Genomic DNA, 24027 nt, shown 5'->3' with positions numbered 1-24027 from the left:
TCCTGGTAGGATTGGGCCTAAACAGGCAGTTGGACATCCTTCTCACAATCCAGGACTGATGGCTCCCAACCGCTCGCGTGCCTGCCTGCCTGCCTGATTGCCCCTAACCGCTTCTGCCTGCCAGACTGATCACCCCCTAACCACTCCCCTGCCAGCCTGATCGGCGCCTAACTGCTCCCCTGCCAGCCCGATTGCCCCTAACTGCCCTCCCCTGCCAGCCTGGTCACCCCTAACTGCCCTCCCTTGCTGGCTTGGTCCCTCCCAACTGCCCTCCCCTGCTGGCCTGGTCCCTCCCAACTGCCCTCCCCTGCCGGCCATCTTGTGGCAGCCACCTTGTGTCCACATGGAGGTGGCCATCTTTGACCACATGGGGGCGGTCATCTTGTATGTTGGAATGATGGTCAATTTGCATATTACCTCTTCATTATATAAGATTATAAAAAGAGGACGCAGTTCAAGAAAATGAACACTGACTGAAAGTAAACCTTTGTGCATTACAGCAGCTCATCTTTTAGATAGCCTAGGTGAGGCAACCTGACAACGACTAATGTAGCCCAAGCTACCCAAGTGCAAAGCTAAAATGCAAGTGATTAATAAGCAGGAAGGCTAAGCAAAAGAAAAGCAAAGTACCTCTCCTGTAGGTGGCTCCACCGTGGCTGTTGCCTCCTTGAGCAGACTGGTGCCTACTGACCCAGCTGCACTGAGTTTTCCTAGTGATGCTGCCTTCAACAGCTCACCCATTTTCTTCCTGGTTTCCTCCTTTGTTAGAGCCAGCTCTCTCTTTAGGATCTCTGCACGATGCCAATGCTGCCATTCTGTAAAGTGGTGCCGGAGAACTTGCTTCTGGTGATGCCAATGCTGCCATTCTGTAAAGTGGTGCTGGAGAACGTGCTTCCTGTTATACTCAGCGGCCAGTTGTTGTTTTCTAAGCAACAAAGCACTTCCATTAAAAAAGATAAGCAATTTACAGCTTGTTACTTGGTGATATAAATGAAACACAAGTCCAGAGGAGTCCCAGAAATGCTCCACTTAGCTCCACCGTATCCTTCCATTTAAGCTAAAAGGAACTGTTTTATAAAATTCCCTGGTGTAAAGGGTCTGCTCATGGAAGGCACTGGCACTTTAAGACATTACCTCAGAAGAGTGACTATTCTGTTCTATCATGTCACAAAGACACATTACATTTTTTGATTACCATAAAATAGCTTCTAAAGGCTTTTGGAGAGGAAGGAGCAAAAATAATTCTATATAATAAAGAGCTAATAAGCAAATGGTCATTGTGCCCTCATGCCCTTGCATTGGGGCTGGGGGACCTGAGGCTGCACACCCTCACCCGGTGGGGCTTGACAGGGGACCTGAGGCCATGTCCCCTGCCCCAGCACTGGAGGACCTGAGGCTGTGCCCCTGCCCCAGCACTGGGGCTGGGGGACCTGAGGTGGGCTGGGGCTTGATGGGGGACCTGAGGCTGTGCCCCCCGCCTGGTGGGGCTTGACGGGGGTGGGGCCGGCAGGGTCTGGGTCTTGCGCGATTTCGAGGCTCACACTGGTGGGTGGGAACTTGACTCTGGGTCCTGTGGCGCACCCCAGACTCTGACAGGAGGGAGATTTTCATATATATTTTACTAATTTTCTTTCATCTCTGACATCTTCTTTCTATTATAGAGAAAGGGCAAATAGCAATATTAAAATATTCCCTCTAATTAATTCCCTTTTAATGTGCACGAATTTTGTGCACTGGGCCACTAGTAGGTATATAAGTAAGTACTTTTTAAAAGATGAGGGAGCTATCCAGCTATCTGGGAAACCTAAGGAAGACAGAAATTTGGGAGGAAGGAAAAGGAACAAAACTGAAGTGAATTGTCAACAATTAAGTATAAGACTTATAATTGTCAACATGGAACTAAGAAGGTAGATCTGGGAAAGGAGGACTTACTTGGCCAGGGAATGATTATCTAAAAAGAAGGACTCATTTACAGACCATTTAAACTAAATGATTGAAGGACTGCCCTGTGAAGATAATTGCTAACCACTAGACATGTGTGAAAGGCAAAGACAGGCACTTGCTGTTATGGAGCTCCTTCCCCAGCTAGTAGGGATTCAGGTTCATTCTCTTCCTAAGGAAGAGCTCCTGGAAGCTGCATAAACATTAGGGGAATTGACTGAGTGGAGGTAGGAAGTACCAGCTACATGCCCTTCCTAAAGGGACTCTCCATTAGGAGACACATTGGAAGCAGCCATTGAGAATTTAAGCCTGGGTTTTCTGAGCTCCATCTGTAAGTGGATGCTTACTGTCCCTGAAGAAGTGAGGTATAGAGCTTGGAACTTATGTTGCATCAGGGGTTAGCTTCGAAGTTTAAAACCTAATATTGTTTAGCTACCTACTTGATTTTATCTTGTAAAGGGGAATCAAATAACTTCTCTATAATACTGTATGCATATCCATTTCTGTTAAATAAATAATGTTTAACTCTCCTCATGGACTTTTGGGTATCATAACAAAAAAAATCAAAGTTCTTAAGTCAATGTGTCAGGAGAACCTTTCCACCGTTCTTATATACTTAAGTGACTTTGAAACCTTTTTGACTGCCACCTACAGTAATAAAAAAATGTTATACTGTGACTCAATATGCAAGTTTATGTGTGCATGTATGAAACAAAACTATATATAACTGAAACAAAAGTTTCATCAAACAATATTTACCCTATTATCAGAGACACACTCAGATATTTCTGTTCTAATATGTTCTATTTCTTTAAAAAACATAGCTACTCTAGACTACTCTAGAGTCACAGACTTTATTTAACCTATGTCAGAGGAATTGAATGAAACAACCAATTAGTGAGAGTAAAGTTGATTGAAATGATGCATTTCAGGATAAACACTAACAGCAACTCTGCAAAGAGCATTTTTCATTATACTTAACTAGAGGCCCAGTGCACGAAATTCGTGCACGGGGGGGGGGGGGGGGGCGTCCCTCAGCCCAGCCTGCACCCTCTCCAATCTGGGACCCCTAGAGGGGTCCTCTCACAATCCAGGACTGCTGGCTCCCAACCGCTCGCCTGCCTGCCTTCCTGATTGCCCCTAACCACTTCTGCCTGCCAGTCTGATCACCCCCTAACCACTCGCCTGCCAGCCTGATTGCCCCTAACTGCCCTCCCCTGTCAGCCTGGTCACTCCTAAGTGCCCTCCCCTGCAGGCCTGGTCCCCCCCAACTCCCCTCCCCTGAAGGCCTGGTTGCCCCCAAGTGCCCTTCCCTGCAGGCCTGGTCACCCCCAACTTCCCTCCTCTGCCAGCCTGTTCACCCCTAACTGCCCCTCCCTGAAGGCTTGATCACCCCCAACTGCCCTCCCTTGCAGGCCTGGTCCCTCCCAACTGCCCTCCCCTGCTGGCCATCTTGTGCCCACATGGGGGCAGCCATCTTTGACCACATGGGGGCGGCCATCTTGTGTGTTGGAATTATGGTCAATTTGCATATTACTCTTTTATTGGATAGGATTGCTTCTTTCTAATGAATTAAATAATTGAATCGGTATTCAATAAATACGTAGTGATTGACTGATAGATTTTGTAATGAAAGTACAATATAGGTGGTTATAAGTATTTGTATTTTATTATACTTTGATGAAAATAAAGTATCTAATATGAGACTGAATAACCTTGAAATAAAAATTTTAGAGGACATAAGAATAATAAATAAGGTAGCAACACAGGTAAGAACAAAGCTCTAGCCTGGCCCATGAGACATAGTGGTGGAGCATTGACCTATGAACCAGGAGGTCATGGTTCAATTCCGGGTCAGGGCACATGCCAGGATTGCCGGCTCATTCCCCAGTAGGGGGTGTGCAGGAGACAGCCAATCAATGATTCTCTCTCCTCATTGATGTTTCTCTTTCTCCCTCTCCCTTTCTCTCTGAAATCAATAAAAATGTATTTAAAAAAACCACACACACAAAGAAAAACAAAGCTCCAAAAACCCTACAGCACTTTACATAATTAAGTGAAAACCGTAAGTTTTCACAGGAGAATGTACATTGCTCTGATTAAAGTGAAAATTGATTTACAACAATCTGCTCAGAAAGGAGGAGTGTGAAATTTACCTGAAGTGTTAATTTCATGTTTTTACAGCATAAACAAGCCAAAACAAAAACTGAGATTTTGACTGTCAGGGAAAAGATTATTTGGACACTATCAAAAGGCAAAAAGAAAAAATATATTTGAAGCATAACAAAAACTCAAAAATGCATGTTCACTATAGTGCGTAGAGCCTACTCTATAATGGTTTTGCAGGCGATGTGAAGATCTAGTTAAGGTATCTGTGTTTGTGGGTCGAGGTGGAAAGGTGGAAACACAGAAGCCAGGTATCCGGAGACGAGGCTGGGTCCACTCCAGTGCCCTTGCAGTTCACTTCAGCAGTGACAATATTCCAGATAAGCCAACTTCTATACTTTTAAAAAGATGACACAGAAAACATAAATATTTCTGAAAGTGAAAAATCACTTAAATTTCTTAAAAGCTCAACAAGATGTGATTTACTTGGGAATGCTGAGCTAAAGAAATGGTTTCAGACACAGTCTACAGATAATCATTGAATGAAAGACAGAGTTCCTGTATGGAAAACATCCTGTCCCAGTATGCTGCCAAGATGAAATCAGGGAATTTGTGGCATAATCATCACAATTATATAACTGCATGCAGATAAAGGCCATCTCTAAAGACCTAAGAATATAAAATATAAAAGGTTTAAATAGGAATTTAAATATGAACCATGATGCTTAGAACCAACAACTCAAATGATACCTAGTGGTTGGTGCATATTATAGAACCAGGAAGTCAGAACACTAACGGAACACTGGGCAAGTGACTGAAAGTTTCTAAGCTTCAGATTCCTCCTCTAAGTGATGTCACCCTTTAAAAAAAGCCCTATACTGCCTGTCCTATATAGAACAAATTCTCATGTAAGGTAATAACACTATCTTAGAATATTTCTAGGTATTGAAAGAATATCTTGAATTTTTAAAAAGGGAAATGAGGAAAAAGGGAATGAGCTCATGAACACAGACACAGGTGTGGTGATTCCATGGGAGGTAGAGGGTGGGGGGTGGGGCAGGAGATAGGTGGAGGTGGAGGAAGGTATAGGGGAGATAAATGGTGATGAGAAAAATATAAATAAAATAAAGAAAAAGAAGGAAATGAGAAATGACAAATAAGTAACCACATACTAGTGATCTGATTGCGTGCCGAGATCTGATGCAGAACATAAAAACAGCAGTGCCACTAACAGCTGCATTTGGGATGAGCAGCTTCAGCAGGAATAGGAATGGAAAAAGCTAATGTTTTCAATAATGCACCAGGTAGCCCCCAGGGAAAACGTGCAAGACAATACATTTCTGTTTTAGAGCTTTAGCATGAGCCAGAGTCCTCTCTGACGCACATATTAGGAGGTTTACCAGCTTCAGATGCCATTCAGTTTCTGGATACCCAGGAGTCCATGGAGGGAAGGGCAATATAACATGTTAACAGAGGTACTCCATAAATGACTGCCCAAAAGAATGCTGGAAGTGGGGACTACCTGATGCCCTCGAGCCCACGAACATTTCTTGGTTTCTGCTTGCAGCAGCTACTTTTGAGTTTTTTACTCCACCTTTAATATCCTGACCTCTTTGAGCAAAATCACCCACCTTAATATCCTAAACCAATTTCTAGAACAAAAAACAAGATGCACAGAACCAGGGATTTTCAGGAAAGCAGCACAAAGTACAGTTTGTGTCTAATAGATCCTTTCTTCTCATGTATTTCAGCATGACTTGTCATTTGTTAATTACTTCTCTTATTTTTCATCTGCAACCAGCTTAAGTGAATTATAGTATAGTTGAAAAACATGGTTGTCTTAGGGAACCATCACCTGGAAGCTTCTTAATATGGAGCTGTGTGGTATAGAAAAAAGCATCTGACTCTGAATCAAAAAGACCAGGATCCAGTCCTGCACTACCTACTCTTAACTTCATGACCTTGAGAGAATTACTTACCCTCTCTGGGTCTTACATTTACCATCTATAAAATGAGGGGCTGGATTAGACAAGTGTTCAGGTAGCCTTCCTGCTCTAAGATATTTTTGCTCTAAAGTTTTGTGGTAAAAAATTATTATAAGTTAAATATTTTCTCTCTTCCATTTTTTTTTAAAAGTAGTATCTTACAAATGTGTTTAATGGAATGTTTGTGTATGTGTGTCTACGCAAGTGTGTGAGTGTGAGTAGGTGTGTAATGGCTTTGTAACATATAGAATTAAAACGAAAAAGTAGTACCCATTCTGAACATTTAAAAAGAGACACCTGAGCCGAAACCGGTTTGGCTCAGTGGATAGAGCGTCGGCCTGTGGACTCAAGGGTCCCAGGTTCGATTCCGGTCAAGGGCATGTACCTTGGTTGCGGGCACATCCCCAGTAGGGAGTGTGCAAGAGGCAGCTGATCGATGTTTCTCTCTCATCGATGTTTCTAACTCTCTATCCCTCTCTCTTCCTCTCTGTAAAAAATCAATAAAATATATTTAAAAAAAAAAAAGAAAAAAAAAAAGAGACACCTGAAAATAATTCACAGATATGAGACAAAAAGTTCTGAGATCTTAATAAAAATTGGCACATTATGAAATCCCCATTTAGTGTTTTTATATTTAAACAGTTTAATGTCAATGGAATCTCAAGTTCTTTAGATTTTTTTTCTACAGGTGTCTTCTGGCATGTAAACTTCACAAGCCACTTCTAACTTTAACATCTCAGTTTCTACTCCTTTATGCCCTTACTCATGTGGCTTCCCTTTTAAAACACCTCCAGTTTCCCTTCTTTATCTAACAAGTCCATTTCCAGCTATTCTTATTTCAGTTACACTTAATCCCTTATATCAATCACTGGGTCCTGAGAATTTAGAAATGAATTATGAAAGAGTTCCCTATGTTGACTTTTTAAGTGAAAATTTCTATAGCATACTGTAGAAAGTAAAATCGATTTGGCCCCCCTCTTGCTTAAAAACTTTCAAGAATTTTCCTCTATTTACAAAAGAATATTTAAACTCCTTGTCCTGGCATTCAAAACCTTTTGCAAGTTGATGAACTTTACAACCACATGCTTGATGATCTCCAGCTAATATGAACGGCTACACTCCATGCCATCACCTCGTCTCCCCATTTCCACTTAGGAGCATCCTACTTACTGTGCAGAGCCCAGCTCATGACCCATCTTCTTGATAAAACCTTTCCTGGCACTCTGTAGGAGTCTCCTTAGTCACAGCGACACTTCCCTCTGCTAAGGTCTTATCAGAAGGGGATGCTTTACACAGTTTACTGGTATAATGCTATTCGATATCACTACTGTTTCTAGATCCTGTTTTCCCCACAAAATTATGAGTTCTTTGAGGACAAGGAGCCATGTATCAGTCTCCTACATATCCTTCCCAGGGCCTAATGCTGTCACATGGTTGTACAACTCCAGGGGTTGTCATTCCCTTCTACATAACAATGCTCAATGCTTTCATATACCATCCCTTTAGTTTTTCACCCTGAATGAATAACAGGGTTGTTGGTAGAGAAGTGAGCAAATATAAAAACATGAACTGCCCTCTCCCAAATCAACAAATTGTTCCTTCTACATATATGATTTTGGTTCAAGAATGTAAAGTTAAACTTGGAAATGAAAAGAACAGAATGTATTTAAGATGATGGAGCAAAGAAAGTTTTACTTGAAGACAAATTTTGTCATTCACAAGAATAAGAGGGATGCTGGAAGCTATCCAATGTCTACACTATCATGAAAGTGCATCAGAGAACTCGAAGGCTGATGGACCTTGAGCTTTAGTAAGGGCTAAAAGCTATGCACCAATTGTTCTGTCAAGATAATGGTGGCTCAAGCAATTTCCTGACCTAATAGTCTCAAAGTAAATCTTTACTAATATTTACTGACCTTTAAGATAGTCTGCTATCGGATTGCCAGCCTGACTAAGGGCAAGATGTGAGTTCTAAAACTGAATAAAAGCTAACAGGGCCTGGGGCCCAGTGAAGCCTTTCCACTAGATAAGGGTTTTCCACCTGGCCCCCCATGCCTCTAAATTCATATTTCTTGTCTAGTGTATTCGTTTGTGTGCAGCCCCTTTTCCAGATCCTGAACCCTAGCCATAAAGGATGCGGCAATCACAGAGGAAGTTGATAAAAAGATGTCAAAACCTCTATACAAGATGAAGAACAAAAGATGGGGGAATGGGAGGAATCACTCTTGGCAGGTCTGTCCTCCCAGATGGATGTTCCCTGTGTCCCTAATTAATATTCTATGTGCAGATAGTGATTTCTACCAAAGTGAATTATTGGCATATAAACCAAACTCTGTCTTTTGAATTATAAAACAGTCCAAGTGAAATGCTGCTACATGTGAGGACAAGGGAAAAAGCATACCTGCTTCCTTTAAAAAAGGAAAGCGTGCACATTAATATATTTTAATTAAGTAATTTTTCTGCTTATAATCTTCAGTTAAATTTTTCTAGTTTGGGATGCAACGGAAACCAATTGTTAGCACATCTTATAAGCAGGTGAGATGATTCCAGTGAACAGAGCTTTGAGAATTCATTTCTGGATACATCAAGAGGAAAGTTGTCCTAGATAAATGCACTAGAAGGGCTTTCATGGTAAATAATGGTACCTGTTTTCTTCCCTGAGCTCCCGCTCCATGGCTTGTGTCTCCCGCTCCAGCCTCCGAGATCTCGTGTAGTCTCTCCAGGCCTTCAGGACCTTCAGTTGAAACTTCCAGTTGGACAGAGTTCCAGCTTTCCCCAGCTTAATCCTCTGGTCAAGAATCAGCGTGTGCCAGGCAGAGAAATAGCGCTCCTGACACTGCAATGGAAACAACGTTTGGAAAATCACCCCCAGTGTTTCTAATAGGGAATAAAGCCCTCTCCTCAGATTGCTGCCGCACACTTTTTCTAACAAAATCAGCAACTGTTGTCTTAATGGAAGGGGAACAGACCAGACACAATTACTTTATGCTAATAATGACAAGAAATATTCAAGTCATGCAACTGAGGCACTCTCAGCCTCATGACTTAAATACTTCATCCTCCTTGTAAGGCACCAGTTCTATGGGGAGCTGGAGTAACAGTCACATTTAAGGTCTAAGATAAAGAGCTTGTTTGAGAGACTTGAAAGACCTGCTTCTGACAGGATCTCTCATGCTAGGCTATCTTGGAATTTAAAATACCAACCATTTATTTCATTCCTGTTACTAATTCTGCTGATGTCCTGCATAAATGGACATGGAGGTCCCATAAGGATGGAGTGGGTTCTCTGGTCCCTGGGAACAAGACAACTAAAACCAGTAGCTTGAGCTGGGCGACCCCTAACTATGTTAGGGCCTTGGTGGAACAGGCCTAGAGAGACTAGACACTCAGGCTTCCTACAATCTTCCACTGTATGCATGTGACAATAATCAGACAAGGTCTGCTGACCCTAAGGATGCCCTAGAAAAGTGCTCATGGCCCTCGTCTATCTCTGAGATCTAGTCCTTGTCTATATCTTCTATTTTCACAGAAAACTTTATGTTCCTAATACATCAAATTACTTTCATCTCTTGGCCTTACACCAACCATACTGTTTCACACTTTTCTATCTATGGTCATCCTAATTTCTTCCTCCTTTTCTCTCCTCTCCCTGCCTGCCTACTTCAGAAGTCACTTCCCTTAGGGAGCCCTCCTATTACCAACCACTCTCCCCAAATGTCAGTGCCCTTCCAGAGCAATCTATGCTTTCTTCAGTCAAGACACTCAACACACTGCATTACAATCACCTGTTCACTGGTTTGCACTAGACTGGGAGCCTCTGGAAGGAAAGACCCCGGCTCCATAAATGGGAATGGCAAGTCTGGGAGCGTTACCAAGTATGGGGAGCACTAAATGGAAAGCAACCTCATAGGAGGTGCCTTTGTGGGAGGTCTGAGGGATGCCTGAGGCCCAGCAACGAGAACTTAGTAGTACTCTCAGGGTCAACCTGATTTACTGCTTCTTTCTTTATAAAAATACTTACCTTTCACTATTTCAACATTTAGTAAGTGCACCACTGTGTTTGCATTTGGGAACTCTGAACAAAATTGCTTAAGATATAGATTTTAAGGTGTCATAGGGAGAGAGAATAAATTAAAAGTCTAATAACATAAGGGAGTATATGCTTGAATTTTTTTTAGTTCTTTTTTTAAAAAAAATAAATCTTTATTGTTCAGATTATTACAATTGTTCCTCTTTTTTCTCCCCATAGCTCCCCTTCACCTGGTTCCCACCCCACCCTCTGCCCTTATCCCCCCTCCACTGTCCTCACCCATAGGTGTACGATTTTTGTCCAGTTCTTCCCACACCCCCCACACACCTTTCCCCCCGAGAATTGTCAGTCCACTCCCTTTCTATGCCCCTGATTCTATTATATTCACCAGTTTATTCTGTTCATCAGATTTTTTATTCCCTTGGTTTTTAGATCCACTTGTTGATAGATATGTATTTGTTGTTCATAATTTTTATCTTTACCTTTTTCTTCTTCTTCCTCTTCTTAAAGAATACCTTTCAGCATTTCATATAATACTGGTTTGGCGGTGATGAACTCCTTTAGCTTTTTCTTATCTGTGAAGCTCTTTATCTGACCTTCAATTCTGAATGATAGCTTTGCTGGGTAGAGTAATCTTGGTTGTACGTTCTTGCTATTCATCACTTTGAATATTTCTTGCCACTCCCGTCTGGCCTGCATAGTTTCTGTTGAGAAATCAGCTGACAATCGTATGGGTGCTCCCTTGTAGGTAACTAACTGCTTTTCTCTTGCTACTTTTAATATTCTTTGTCTTTTGCTCTTGGCATTTTAATTATGATGTGTCTTGGTGTGGTCCTCTTTGGATTCCTTTTGTTTGGGGTTCTGTGTGCTTCCTGGACTTGTAAGTCTATTTCTTTCACCAGGTGGGGGAAGTTTTCTGTCATTATTTCTACAAATAGGTTTTCAGTATCTTGCTCTCTCTCTTCTTCTGGCACCCCCATAATTCGGATGTTGGTACACTTGAAGTTGTCCCAGAGGCTCCTTACACTATCTTCATATTTTTGTATTCTTTTTTCTGTTTGCTTTTCCAGTTGGGTGTTTTTTGCTTCTTTGTATTTCAAATCTTTTGACTTGATTCTTGAGATCCTCTAGTCTGCTGTTGGATCTCTGTATATTATTTTTTATTTTAGTCAGTGTATGCTTAATTTCTAGTTGGTCCTTTTTCATATCCTCGAGGGTCTCACTAAATTTATCGGCCTTTTCTAGAAAATGCTTGAAAAACCTAATAACCATGGTTTTGAACTCTATATCCAGTCGTTTGCTTTCCTCCATTTTTTTCATTTGTGACCTGTTTCTTTGTCTCCACATTTTGGCTGCTTCTCTGAGTTGATAGAGTGGCTTTGTGTCATAGGTGTCCTATAGGGCCCAGTGGCTCAGCCTCCCCAGTTACCTGAGGTGGACACTCTTGGTGCACCCCTTTGTGGGCTGTGTGTACAGTCTTGTTGTAGTTAAGCCTTGATTGTTGTTGGTGTCACTGGGAGGAATTGACCTCCAGGCCAATTGGCTGTGAGGATCAGCTGTGTCTACGATGAGAGAACTTCTGTGCTGGAGACACCCTTATGAGACAAGACTTGCTTCAGTGGGGCTTTGGTGCTCACTGAGTCTGCCCCCTGAGTGTGTCCCTTATGGATCTGAGGAGTTATAATCTGGATGGTCCCACTCTGACCCCTGGGTACACTGGCTCTTGGATCTCCAAGGAGGTGCAAATTTAGCCTCTGCCTGAGGCCACCCAGCAGGAGCTACAGAGAGATCTTCAGATTACTCTTCTTTGTTTGGGTTTTGGAGGTGCCCAGATGAGGCCCAGCTATGAAGCAATGAAAGCTGCTGCGGGGCCTTGGGCCTTCTTTTGGATGTTCTGGGTCTCACTGACTCAGCTGCAGTTTGTTAGGTAAGTTTAGGATTCAAAGGACAAGGCCATTCATATGCAAAAGCCTCTGCGCTCAGCTTGGATGGGGTGGAGTCTCAGGGTGGAGCAAACAGCAATGGCTTTGTGGGGGGGATCTCAGGGCAGGGCAAACAGCAATGGCTTCCCATCAGCCCTGCCCTAAGAGGCCCCTGGGTCTCAGTGTCCCGCGGTAATTGCTGCAAGCACCTCTGAGAGAAAGCCGCCCTCGAGTTCCACCCACTGCCAGACAGTCCAGTTTCTCCCCGTATGAGTCTGAGTCCCCAGAATCTCGCCCAGAATTGGAGTTCAGAGCAGTCGGGAGCTTTTGTTTCCCTCCTGATTGAGAAAGCCAGCCTCATACTCAGTTGCCAGCCCTCTCCGCGCACGCGCCTCTGTACCTCTGCCTTCCGCAGCTCCTGTGAGTCTCAGTGTGCTTTTCTCTTTCCTTCTAGTTGTAGAATTTCCACTCAGCGAGCCTTCCTGTTCTGGATGATGTCCGTTTTGTCTTTTAGTTGTAGTTTTGAAATTGTTGTGCGAGGCAGCAGTTCAGGTGTTTACCTCTGCCGCCACCTTGGTTTCTCCTTATGCTAGAATTTTTAGAAATAGGCCACTTGGCCAGAAATATTTTCTACATAGGAATAGTCATATTCCCATTTAGACAAAATACAAAATCTTTATTTCCCATCAGGAGAAACCATGGAAAAAGTTAATAATAAACTCTTGTTCCTCTTCTATTATGTCAAACAAGGGCACATTTTCTGAAACATTGTCTCAGATTCAGTAGAAGGAGGGAGAGAGGTGGAAGAAGAGAGGAACAGAAGAAGGGAGATTTGCTGAATATAAGATATCCTTCAGTCATAACAAGGAAGAAACACAGCTGCCAGGCAGAGGGGTTATGCTTTTTGCATTATCATCTGTTTATCCCACAAAATACATCATGAAAAAATGTTCACTTGTGTGCCATAGTAAAAATATCCTCTACTTACCAGATTCACTTAAGAGATTCCTCTTGATTGACTTGATTTTTATCTCCTACAATATTTCTAATGATGAAATAGCACAAACATAATCCACTTTGACAATAACACTATTTACTAATAGTTTCCTTCTTGGATTTCTACATTCCTTTTCTCCGTAAGTTCAAAGCACCCTACATGTACTATTTTACTAGTATTAATTCGTATTTACTAGTATTAAATCATTACAAAATAAAGACTGCAGATATCATTATACTTTACCTTACCAAGCTGAACTTCAAGTAGAGAAGGTCTAATGACTAAATTCACAAAATAAAGAGTTAGTAGTACACCTAAGGCTAAAACTGAAACACTCTGGCATCCTGACGACCCTAATCTCTTAGACAAAAAGGTCTCTCCTCAAAAGGAAGGCACATTCTTTGCTTTTTTTTTTTTTTAATGCTGAAAGAGAAAGAACTTGATATATAACTTACTAGGGTTAGAAAAGCACTGTTAGAACATATCCGAACTTAAGAATAAATTCTACAGTCAATCTATTTCTTTTAAAATACTTAAGTTTAGATTTAGATAGCAAAATGATCAATTTTAAAGGTCTATAATTCAGTTTCACCACACAGAGGTTAATAGCAGGAAAGTGACAGACTTCTTTTTTGTCCCTAGGGCTAACGTTGCCCCTCCCTTTCTTATTGAGTAACATCTATACTAATAAAAGGGTAATATGCTAATTAGACTGGATAGACCGGATGTCTTCTGGACATCCTTCCGGACAAAGCTGCGGTGGCTGCGAGGGCCAAGGAGGGCTAGCAGCCATGGCGGCTGGCAGTGGCAGCAGCATTGGGGTGATGAGGGTGGCGCCTTCCCCTGATCGGCCTGGTTGCTTCCCGCAGAGGGAGGCCAGACTGCAGCTTAGGCCTGCTCCCTGGGGGAGTGTGCCTAAGCTATCAGTAGGATATCACCCGAGGGCCCCTGGACTGTGAGAGGGGGCAGGCCGGGCTGAGGTACCTCCCCTCCAGTGCACAAATTTTCGTGCACCGGGCCTCTAGTCTATATATATAATACCCTAATATGCAAATAGACTGAATGCAGAACAACTGAACAACCGGTTGCTGTCATCAGGGCAAGCCTCTGGTGGTTACTGAAAATTCTTTGCTCCCACGAACCATGGACCTGCCCAATGCTCGCACGTGCTGCTGCTGGCACCAGCCCCACTTGCACCTGCTGCCGGCGCCAGAGCTGCCACTGGCACATGCTGCCAGCGCCTGGCACCGGTCCTGATTGCTCGGCACCATCAGGGGGTGCGAGCAGCGGCTGCCGGCCCTATTGTCCCTGAGGGCTTCACTACCTCCTCCTGCTCCTGAGGGGAGATTGGGGCAGCAGCTGCTGCTTGCACCCGCTGATGGTGCCAGCCCTGCTCGCACCCATTGATGGCGCCAGCCCCAATCACTCCGCACTGACAGCGGGTGTGAGCAGCAGTGGTGGAAGTGGAGCTGCCGACAGACAGAGGACCAGGGGCTAGGGCAGGAGTGGCAGGGTGGGTCACAGAGTATGGGCCAAGACATGCCTCTGTGCCCACCGCAGCCTTGTGGCCCACAGTTCCTTTCAAGGTGCACGAATTCATGCACTGGGCCCCTAGTTGGTTAATAAGATTATATAGGTTTCAAGTGTAAATTCAATGATACAACATCTGTATATTGCACTGTGTGCCTACCACCCAAAGTCAAATCACCATATATTTGACCCCCTTTATCCTTTACTAACCCTCACCCATGTACTTTTCCTCTGGTAACCACCATACTATTATCTGTATCTATGAGTTTTTGTTTGTTTATCTTGTTTGTTCATTTGTTGCTTTCAGTTTTATATTCCACATATGAGTGAAATCATATGGTTCCTAATTTTTTTTATTGTTTAAAGTATTACATATAGTAGTACATATATCTCCTTTTTTACCCCCATTAAACTTCCCCCAGCCTCCCCTACCCCGTCGCATGCCCTCATCCCACCCCCACCCCAGTGTCTTGTGTTCATTGGTGTGCTTATATGCATGCATACAAGTCCTTTGGTTGATCTCTTTCCCCTCCTCCCCAACACTCCCCAGGCTTCCCGCTGTAATTTGACAGTCTGTTCGGTGCTTTGCTGCCCCTGTATCTATCTTTTTGTTCATCAGGTTATAATGTTCTTTATTTTCCATAAATGAGTGAGATCATGTGGTATTTTTCTTTCATTGCCTGGCTTATTTCACTTAACATAATGCTCTCCAGGTCAATCCATGCTGCTGCAAATGGTAAAAGTTCCTTCTCTTTTATAGCAGTGTAGTATTCCATTGTGTAGATGTAACATAGTTTTCTAAACCACTCATCTGCTGATGGGTATTTAGGCTGTTTCCAAATCTTAGCTATGGTGAATTGTGCTGCTATGAACATAGGGGTGCATATATCCTTTCTGATTGGTGTTTCTAGATTCTTGGGATATATTCTTAGAAGTGGGATTACTGGGTCAAATGGCAGTTCCATTATTAGTTTTTTGAGGAAACTCCATACCATTCTCCAAAGTGGCTGCACTAGTCTGCATTCCCACCAGCAGTGCACGAGTGTTCCTTTTTCTCCACATCCTCGCCAGCACTTATCTCTTTTTATGTCCTTTATTTTGAGATCTAATTTGTCAGAAATAAGTATTGCTACCCCAGCTTTTTTTTTCATTTCCATTCGCCTGAAAAAACTTTTTCCATCCCTTCAACCTCAGTCTGTGTGTGTCTTTTTTTCCGAGGTAGGTTTCTTGTAGACAGCAGATATATGGGTCATATTTTCTTATCCAATCCATTATCCTATGTCTTTTGATTGAGGCATTTAATCCTTTACATTTAAAGTTATTATTGATAGGTACTTGTTTGTCGCCATTTTTATTCTTTACCCCTGTGTTCCTTCTTTGCTTCCTATTTCTGTTTTGTTTGTTTTTTACAGCAGACCCTTTAGCATTTCTTGCATTGCTGGTTTGGTGGTAATAAACTCCCTTAGTCCTTTTTTGTCTGTGAAGCTCCAGATTTCACCTTCAATTTTGATTGATAGCCTTGCTGGGTACAGTATTCTTGGATTCAGACCCTTCCTTTGCATGACTTTGTATATTTCATTCCATTCCCTTCTGGCCTGATGTGTTTCTGTTGAGAAATCAGTCGCTAGCCTGATGGGGGATCCTTTGTAGGTAACTTTCTGTCTCTCTCTGGTCACTTTTATGATTCTTACTTTGTCATTGGTGTTTGCCAATTTAATTATAATGTGCCTTGGTGTCAGTCTTTTGCGGTTCATTTTGCTTGGGACTCTGTGAGTTTCTTGGATTTGTGTGGGTTTTTTCTTCCCTATATCAGGGAAATTTTCTGGCATTATTTCTTTAAACAGGTTTTTTATTCCTTGCTCAGTTTCCTTTCCTTCTGGCACCCCTATATGTGGATGTTGTTTCGTTTCATGTTGTCCTAAAGTTCCCTTAGGCTCTCCTCCTGCTTTTTAATTTTTTTTTCTAGAAGCTGCTCTATTTGGGTATTTTTTTCTACCCTGTCTTCTAGCTCACTGATGCAGTCCTCTGCTTCTTCTAGTCTACTCTTGATGCTTTCTATTGAGTTCTTTACAGCAGCGATTCCATTCTTCATTTCTTCTCGGTTCTTCTTCATTTCCTCTTGGTTCTTACACATATTGTCGAATATGTCTTCCATTCTTTTCATCCACCTTAAGACCATTTCTCTGAATTCTTTCTCTGACAGGTTGCTTGCCTCCATTTCATTTAATTCCTTTTCTGGTGATGCCTGCTTTTCTTTCATATGCGGGCTGTTTCTTTGTCTCCCCATGATCTCTCTTTTCTGGGTGTCTGGTTATGTAGTTCTCTCTCTCCTGCGTTGATTTAAAGGCACAAAATATAACACAACAAGGTACAATGCACAAGGCACTGAACACAAATGTATTCACGATATTAATAATCCCAAATAAAGGTGACCACCCAGAGAAAGGTGAATTAGAGTATAGGAGAGGAAGAAGAAGAGAAAAAAAAGAAAAAAAAGGAGTGCAAAAATGAAATTGATAAAAGGAAAAAATATGAGAAAAGAGAGAGAATAAGAAAGAAGAGGGGAAAAAACTATATCTATGGGGAGAAAACTCCAATGGAACAACCACTAATCCCAACAAATACCAGCAACAAGTACCTGGAGGTGAATGCAAACTACAAACAACAACTAATATCAAGCAAGGCGAGGGAAAACAGAAGCAAAAAACAAACAAACACAAAACAAAAAAACAGAAAGAAAAAGCAAAACAATCTCACAAACAAGCATAAAAAATCAATATAATCAACAATCAAGCAAGGAACAACAAAAGTACAGAGAGAAAAAAAATTTTGGATAGTGAAGAAAGAGAAGAGAGAGGTGTGTATGGACTTGGAGCAGGGGATTGGAAATTAGATAATATAAGTAGGGTGAAATTTTAACAGGGTAAAAAGAAGGAATAGGGAAAATCTAAAGCAGGAATAGGGTAAGAGAAACAGGACAACAAAAGGGGGAAAGTGAGGAAGAGAGTGTTGGCATAAAGGTAAAGTTGAGATACAGTAAAATGATGCTAAAGGAAAGATGAAAATAGAATGTAGAACACTAATCCCAAAGTAAAATCAAGAGAAAATAAAATGACACTTTAAAAAAAGAAGGTAAAATAGTAGTAGTAATAATACTGATTGAAAATAAAAATGTAATAAAAAAATGAAAAAGGTAAAATCAAGTGAGGAAAAAAGAAAAAAATTTAGTTTCTTAAGTAAAAGATGAAAAAAATAAAAATGTGCAGTAGTGAAGGTCATTCACCTCCTCTACTGTTCTGTTTGGCATGCCTGTTTCCTAGTCAGGACAGTATTGAAGTTCCCTGCGTTCCACTGTTCCTCAGTGTTGTAAGCCAGTCCTGATTTTTAGGCAGGCAGTACGTCTCTATTTCATGTTTTCTTTTACTTGTTTTTACACAAGAGTCAATTTTTGATTCATCCCCTGGGTGGCAGTGTTTCCGAATTGACCTCCGGGTCTATAGGTCCTCTCTAGCCAGTGCTTAGATCTGGCTTTCCCTGTAGCACTCAATACTAGTTTGTGGGAGTGGGTTGCCCCAGAGCTGGTTCCCCAGGTTCCAGAAAAACAACTTTCCCCTGCAGTCTCTTATAGCGACCCCAATTGGGTGATCCTATGTATTGGGCTTAGTAATCAGAAGCAAGGATTTAAAGAGGGAAAAAAAAGAAGAGCCAGAGTAAGTGTGCGAACTTCAGGGCTGCGCGCAAGTCTGTGCAGTCTTTTCTTTTTCCCTTGGGTCTAAGCAGCTGGCATACTTTTAAAATTTTTAGGCTGTCCTTTTGCGCCCAGATCAAAATGGGTTGCTTTTTAGAGTTCCCTTCTGTTAGCAGCTCTGCGGACCCCCTTCCACATTCATGGATCATGCCAGCCCCAACAGCCACGATTTTCCTAGGCGCAGACTTCCCCAAGTCTCCAGCTCCCGCCGTGCACGTGTTTCTCTCTCCAGCCGGGACCAGAGACCTCACCTTATCCCAGGCGAAATCTGACCTTTCCGTGGTGGAGTGTAGAGCTCCTCTGAATCCGCGTGCTTGCGCCACTCGGGGACTGATGTTCTCGGGTTCGCAGCTGTTCGGTGGGTGCCGTAGTTGTAGATTTTTAGGCTTCCGATAACATCCACTTTCCCCTTCACGATGGCGCAGTCTCTGCGTCCAATCCAGTTGCTCCGGGAGGGAACCCAGCAGCAGTGGGGGCTGCCTGGTCAGGGGAGCCCTGTCCAGCAGTCTCCCACTGTCTCCTGGAGTATAGCAGTCTCTCAACTCACCAACAAACACTCCCCATGTGACCACACACTCTCCCTTTGTTTTCTCACTCACACAGTATCTTGCAGTCTGCCTTCCCGTCAGCAGCCATCTTCTCTGGTTCCTAACTTTTTCTAACTTATTTCACTTTGCCTGATATTCTCAAGACCCATCCATGTTGTGTCAAATGGCTGCTTTCTTAACACCAGGTTGCTATTGTTTTTTATTGAATTCAGAGAGGAAAGGAAAGGGAGAGACAGATAGAAACATCAAGGAGGAGAGAGCATCGTTGATCAGCTGCATGCCCCCTACTGGGGATTGAGCCCACAACCCAGGCATGTGCCCTGACTGGGAATTGAACTGTGACTTCCTGGTTCATAGGATGCTCAACCACTGAGCCACACCAGCTGGGCAGTTTGCTATTGGTTTTTATTCTGCCTACTAAAAAATGCAATCCCATTAAAATTTTAATAAAAAAATAAAAGTATGAATGGAGAATAGCTAGTTGGTTATTCATGATTCATAGCAAACATTATTCAGGCAAACAGGGGTCCCACAAATGTGCTTAAAGGAAAACATTTGGGAAAAGAAAATACTCTCTGTCTCCTCTGGGAGATGCAAGCGCTCTGATTGATTTAGAAGGGACGAGAAGTGGCACACGTCCATAGTCATGATCTACATCCTTCCTATTATAAGTTCCTGCTCTCCCACGTCAGTTTCTCCTTTTTGGTTCTACACTCTAGAACTATAATAGTGCTTAATCTCTTCGCTCTTTGAAACAGAACTAGTATTTAAAAACACAATTGGGTTGGAAGAGAAATATACTCTGTTGAAGCCAGAACTTAATGTTTTAACTAGCTGGATAACCAGTCTGACCTCTCTCCATTCTTACCTAGCTTCAGTTTTCTCTGCACCATGTTTTTATTTCTGATAGATTTTCAAATACAGGGATGGGCAAAAGCAGGTTAATAAGAAATAATATAACAATTAACAAATAAATAATAATGCAAGAATAAATTCCATGTTTCACATACAACTTTTAAAACTACTTTTGCCTACCCCTGCATAGTAATACATTCTTTTACTAACTTCCACATCTTTTTACATAGTAATGGTGATAATTAAGGCTTCATACAGGTCAATAAAATACTGGAAATCACTTTGGGAAAGACTGTTCCCAAGTACATATCTATAATAATTTCAAAAATAAAATACTACAAAATGAAATTTAGAAACTTTGTAAGTGAAATGCTTTTCTCCTCTCAAAGTCCTCTATAAGACATCATTTGGTCATTAAGGATTCTGCTCTAGAGAAGAAATGACAGTTCACCCTGTCAAATTTATTACCTGCACTCGAGTTGCCCTCCTTGTGTTGGCAAGAAAGCTCTTCCCTGAAGTGTAATCACACCACTGTCACTGGGAGTGATTGACGTTGGGTGGAACAGCAATTTGCTATCTAATCTTCATTGTAATTTTAACCCTGTCACTATAGATGCTTGTTCTGATTAATGAAGTGGGTAACTCATCAAAATTCCTCAGCTACTTCCCTTTTGTCAGAAAGCTCAGTGATAATTGCATCAAAATTCTCTGCTATGGAAAACTAAACAATGAACTGTAAAGAGGACAAAAATGTCAACAAGTTTACAATTTATTTCTACCGAATGGAACTAACTGCGGTGCAACTAGTGGTCTAGGGGAGTTGGCCAAGGCACGAATGTTAGGAACCAAGCTACTCTCTCTCTCCCCAGGGCCCTAACTGACTCCTTGCTGCTCCCAGGCCAAAAGGAACAGACACTGTATCGCTATACAAGGAAGCGATCTACAACTTCTTTTTTCCTTTTGTGGACTACTATAGCTGGGTGAAAGACGCCACAGACCATATGAAGTGTCTGGGGTTGGAAAGAAGAGGATATTGGCAAAATAAATGCCCCAGGAAGGAGCAGCACTGAAAAGTGGTACCTTGTGAAGCATCCTACTCCTAATTTTTATAATTTTCAAAAGAAAACAGAGGAAATCATTGTGTCTCCTACCCTCAGATTTATACATATGCTCCTATAACTAAACACATTAGGGAAAATACACAGTGCCAAGACTTGACATGCTGTTGAGTTCCACGCAAAAATCTGGAGGCCTAAACTTTGACAACCATTGCTGTGTGAAACGCTACCTATGTCTATTGGCTATAGACAAAAAGCTACATCCTTGTTATATGCTGGGAGATGTGATGCTGATTTTACGTCTGTATTTTTTATTTCCTTTCTTTTTGAAACGTAAAATATGCTAATTATAAAAATTTAACAAACACATCCAAAAACAGAAGAATTAAACCCCTCACTCAGCTTCAAGAATTATCATCCTATTAACCAATGTCACACCAATCCTATCTAATAAAGAGGGAATATGCTAATTGACCCTCATGCTGTCACAAAGATGGCAGCATCCACAGCCAATAAGGAGGGAATATGCTGACTGACTGCCACGCCCTCAAAGATGGCAGTGCCCACAGCCACAAGATGGTGGCGCCCAGTCCCCTTAGCCCTGCTGGGGTGGCAGGCTTGTTCCTCACCGCACACCTGCCTCCAGAGTCCCCCAGTCCCCTCATCCCCCCAGCCGTCCAGGGCTGGCCCAAAGCGCAGGCAAGCCTCAGATGTCAGCTGCCCAGCCACCCAGGGCCGCCCGAGGCTCAGGTAACCAGGGCTGGCTGAGGCTTGCATTGCCGGCAGTGGCAGCAACAGAGGTGTGATGGGGGCTTCGCCTCCCACTCCTGAGGGCTCCCAGACTGTGAGAGGGGGCAGGCCAGGCTGAGGGACCCCCTCCAGTGCATGAATTTTCATGCACTGGGCCTCTAGTATATCCTACTTAATAAAAGAGAAATATGCAAATTAACCATCACTCCGCTACACCACCAGCCACGCACACTAGCCAATCAGTGTGAATATGCAAATTAACCCCAACCAAGATGGCTGCCGCCACAGAGAGCAGGAGGGAGGCTTGGGTTTCCCCAGCAATAGAGGAAGCCAAGCTTTCCACACACCCTGGCGGGCCCAGGCCTCCACTCAAGAATGCAAAGTTTCAATTATAGAAGATAAATCCCAAGAAATATGGTGGCAGCCATGGAGCTGGAGAGAGCAGGCTAGGGTTGCCTCCGGCGACCGAGGAGCCAAGCTTTCAACCTGCCCTGGCCGGCCCAGGCCTCCGCTTAAGGCTACTAAGTTTCATTATAGAAGGTAAACAAATCCAAACAGAAATGGCGGCAGCCACGGCGCGAGCAGAAGGCTTGGCTTTGCTCCAGGCTACAAAGTTTCAATTGTAGAAGATAAATAAACCCCAGATACCAGGGCCTCCGCTTGGGTTGCCGGGGGGCATGGCTGGCCTGCAAACCACCACAGGCCCCTCACCCAGGCTGCCGCATGCCCCAAAGGAACCCCCACCCTGATCCGGGACACCCTTCAGGGCAAACCAGCTGGCCCCCACCCATGCACCAGGCCTCTATCCTATCTAATAAAAGAGTAATATGCAGATTGATCATCACTTGAACACACAAGATCAAGATAGCTGCCCCCATGTGGTCAAAGATCCTGCCCCCATGTGGACACAAGATGGCCACCACAAGATGGCCAGCAGGGGAGGGCATTTGGGAGGGACCAGGCCTGCAAGGGAGGGCAGTTGGGGGCAATCAAGCCTGCAGGGGAGGGCAGTTAGGGGTGAGCAGGTCGGCAGAGGAGGGAAGTTGGGGGCAAACAGGCTGGCAGGGGAGCAGTTAGACATCATTCAGGCTGGCAGGGCAGTGGTTAGGGGGTGATCAGCCTGGCAGGCAGAAGTGGTTAGGGGCAATCAGGAAGGCAGGCAGTTAAGCAGTTGGGAGCCAGCAGTCCTGGATTATGAGAGGGATCCCAGATTGGAGAGGGTGCAGGCTGGGCTGAGGGACACCCCCCCCCCATGCACGAATTTCGTGCACCGGGCCTCTAGTTTAATAATAATAAAAAAAGAATTATCAACATTGTGATAATCTTGTTTCATCTCTCCTCTCCCTACTTTTTTTTCTGGAGTATTTGAAAATAAATCCCAGACATCAGACATTTTATCATTTCACCCATAAAAGCATCGAAATGTATTGCTAACATAAGGGCATTTTGTAAATTCTTCTTAATTTTGTTAAGAAGTTTTAATCAATAATACTGCTATAATGAGCTAATTCTGCTTCACTCTAGTAGAATTTCAGAGAGCAATTGCTTAGTCTTGCCATACAGTAAATTCATAGCCAGTAAGACTCTCTGGGATCTTTTAAAAGAAGAATGACCGTAACACAGCTATCACCGGCCATTCAGATAGGACTCCTTTCCCAACATGGTCTGGACCATATTTTAAGAGGGAAGGCAGACTTACTGCTCCCCATCACCTTCTCTTTCCTTCCCTTTCATCCCCTTCTAGACCTTTTTCCCCCCTCTATGAATCCCCACTCCCCTCTACACACACACACACACACACACACACACACACACACACACACACAATGCCAAAAGTACAGCTTACCTCAGAATATATTAGACAAATGCTCGATTCATCTCTACAGTAGTCCAACAATAAGACAATGATATGATGTCATTTGTTCCTCACCCATAGATCCTTATACTAGTAAATATATTCACCTGAATGTCTAGTGTTTAAAGAAAAGGATGTTCTACTCTAAAAGTTTAGAAGATGAACTTTATTTGTGCCAAAGGTTCTTTTCTTAAATTTTCAAAGTAGTATTTTTAAAAGAAAAATTAGTATTTTTTTAAAAAAATTATATATACATGAATGGAATCTGTGGGATCAAAAAAGGCTTCATGTTTGAAAAACAAAACACCAGTGCAATATTTTTGGTAAATTGGCCCTCACTGTCCCTTCTGTGAGAATAAGAAACCTGGGTTATTTGTTGGATGAGGGTAAGGAAGAATATAATAACAAAATAAACAACCTCCTTACCAACCCTAGAATTTTACTTGGAAGTTGTCCAGAGAGTTGGTTATATGTATACCACACATGGTCCTTGGCAATAAACTTAGAGGACAGATTTACACAACTCCCAATATTCTTCATGTGTGCCTGACATTTCTCTTTGCAGTAGTTTTATTTCCAAAGAGGCTTTTCTTTCATTTCCTTCCCCAAACAGACAACACTGCTGAAAGGATGGTTGCTATGTTTCAGTTCAGAAATTGTTTTGCTTCAGTAGTGTGTAGGCAGTTCTGATAAAACTAAGAT

At 42.7% G+C, this 24027-nt stretch overlaps 1 protein-coding gene across 1 annotated transcript in view; it reads right to left on the bottom strand.

The window, feature by feature from the left end:
- CCDC191 (coiled-coil domain containing 191) overlaps positions 1 to 24027 on the bottom strand; it is an 80262-nt gene that overhangs the window by 28838 nt on the left and 27397 nt on the right. Inside the window, exons 8-9 of the mRNA XM_079766641.1 lie at positions 8678 to 8868; positions 631 to 925 (exon numbers count right to left, since the gene is read on the bottom strand). Of these exons, the coding sequence (XP_079622767.1) occupies positions 631 to 925; positions 8678 to 8868 (486 nt within the window). The remainder of the gene's footprint in view (positions 1 to 630; positions 926 to 8677; positions 8869 to 24027) is intronic.

The sequence above is a fragment of the Cnephaeus nilssonii genome (assembly GCF_951640355.1).
Source record: "Cnephaeus nilssonii genome assembly, chromosome: 3".
Taxonomy (NCBI): domain Eukaryota; kingdom Metazoa; phylum Chordata; class Mammalia; order Chiroptera; family Vespertilionidae; genus Cnephaeus; species Cnephaeus nilssonii.
Note: the sequence above shows the minus strand (reverse complement) of the source record. Positions and strands in the feature narration are given on the sequence as shown.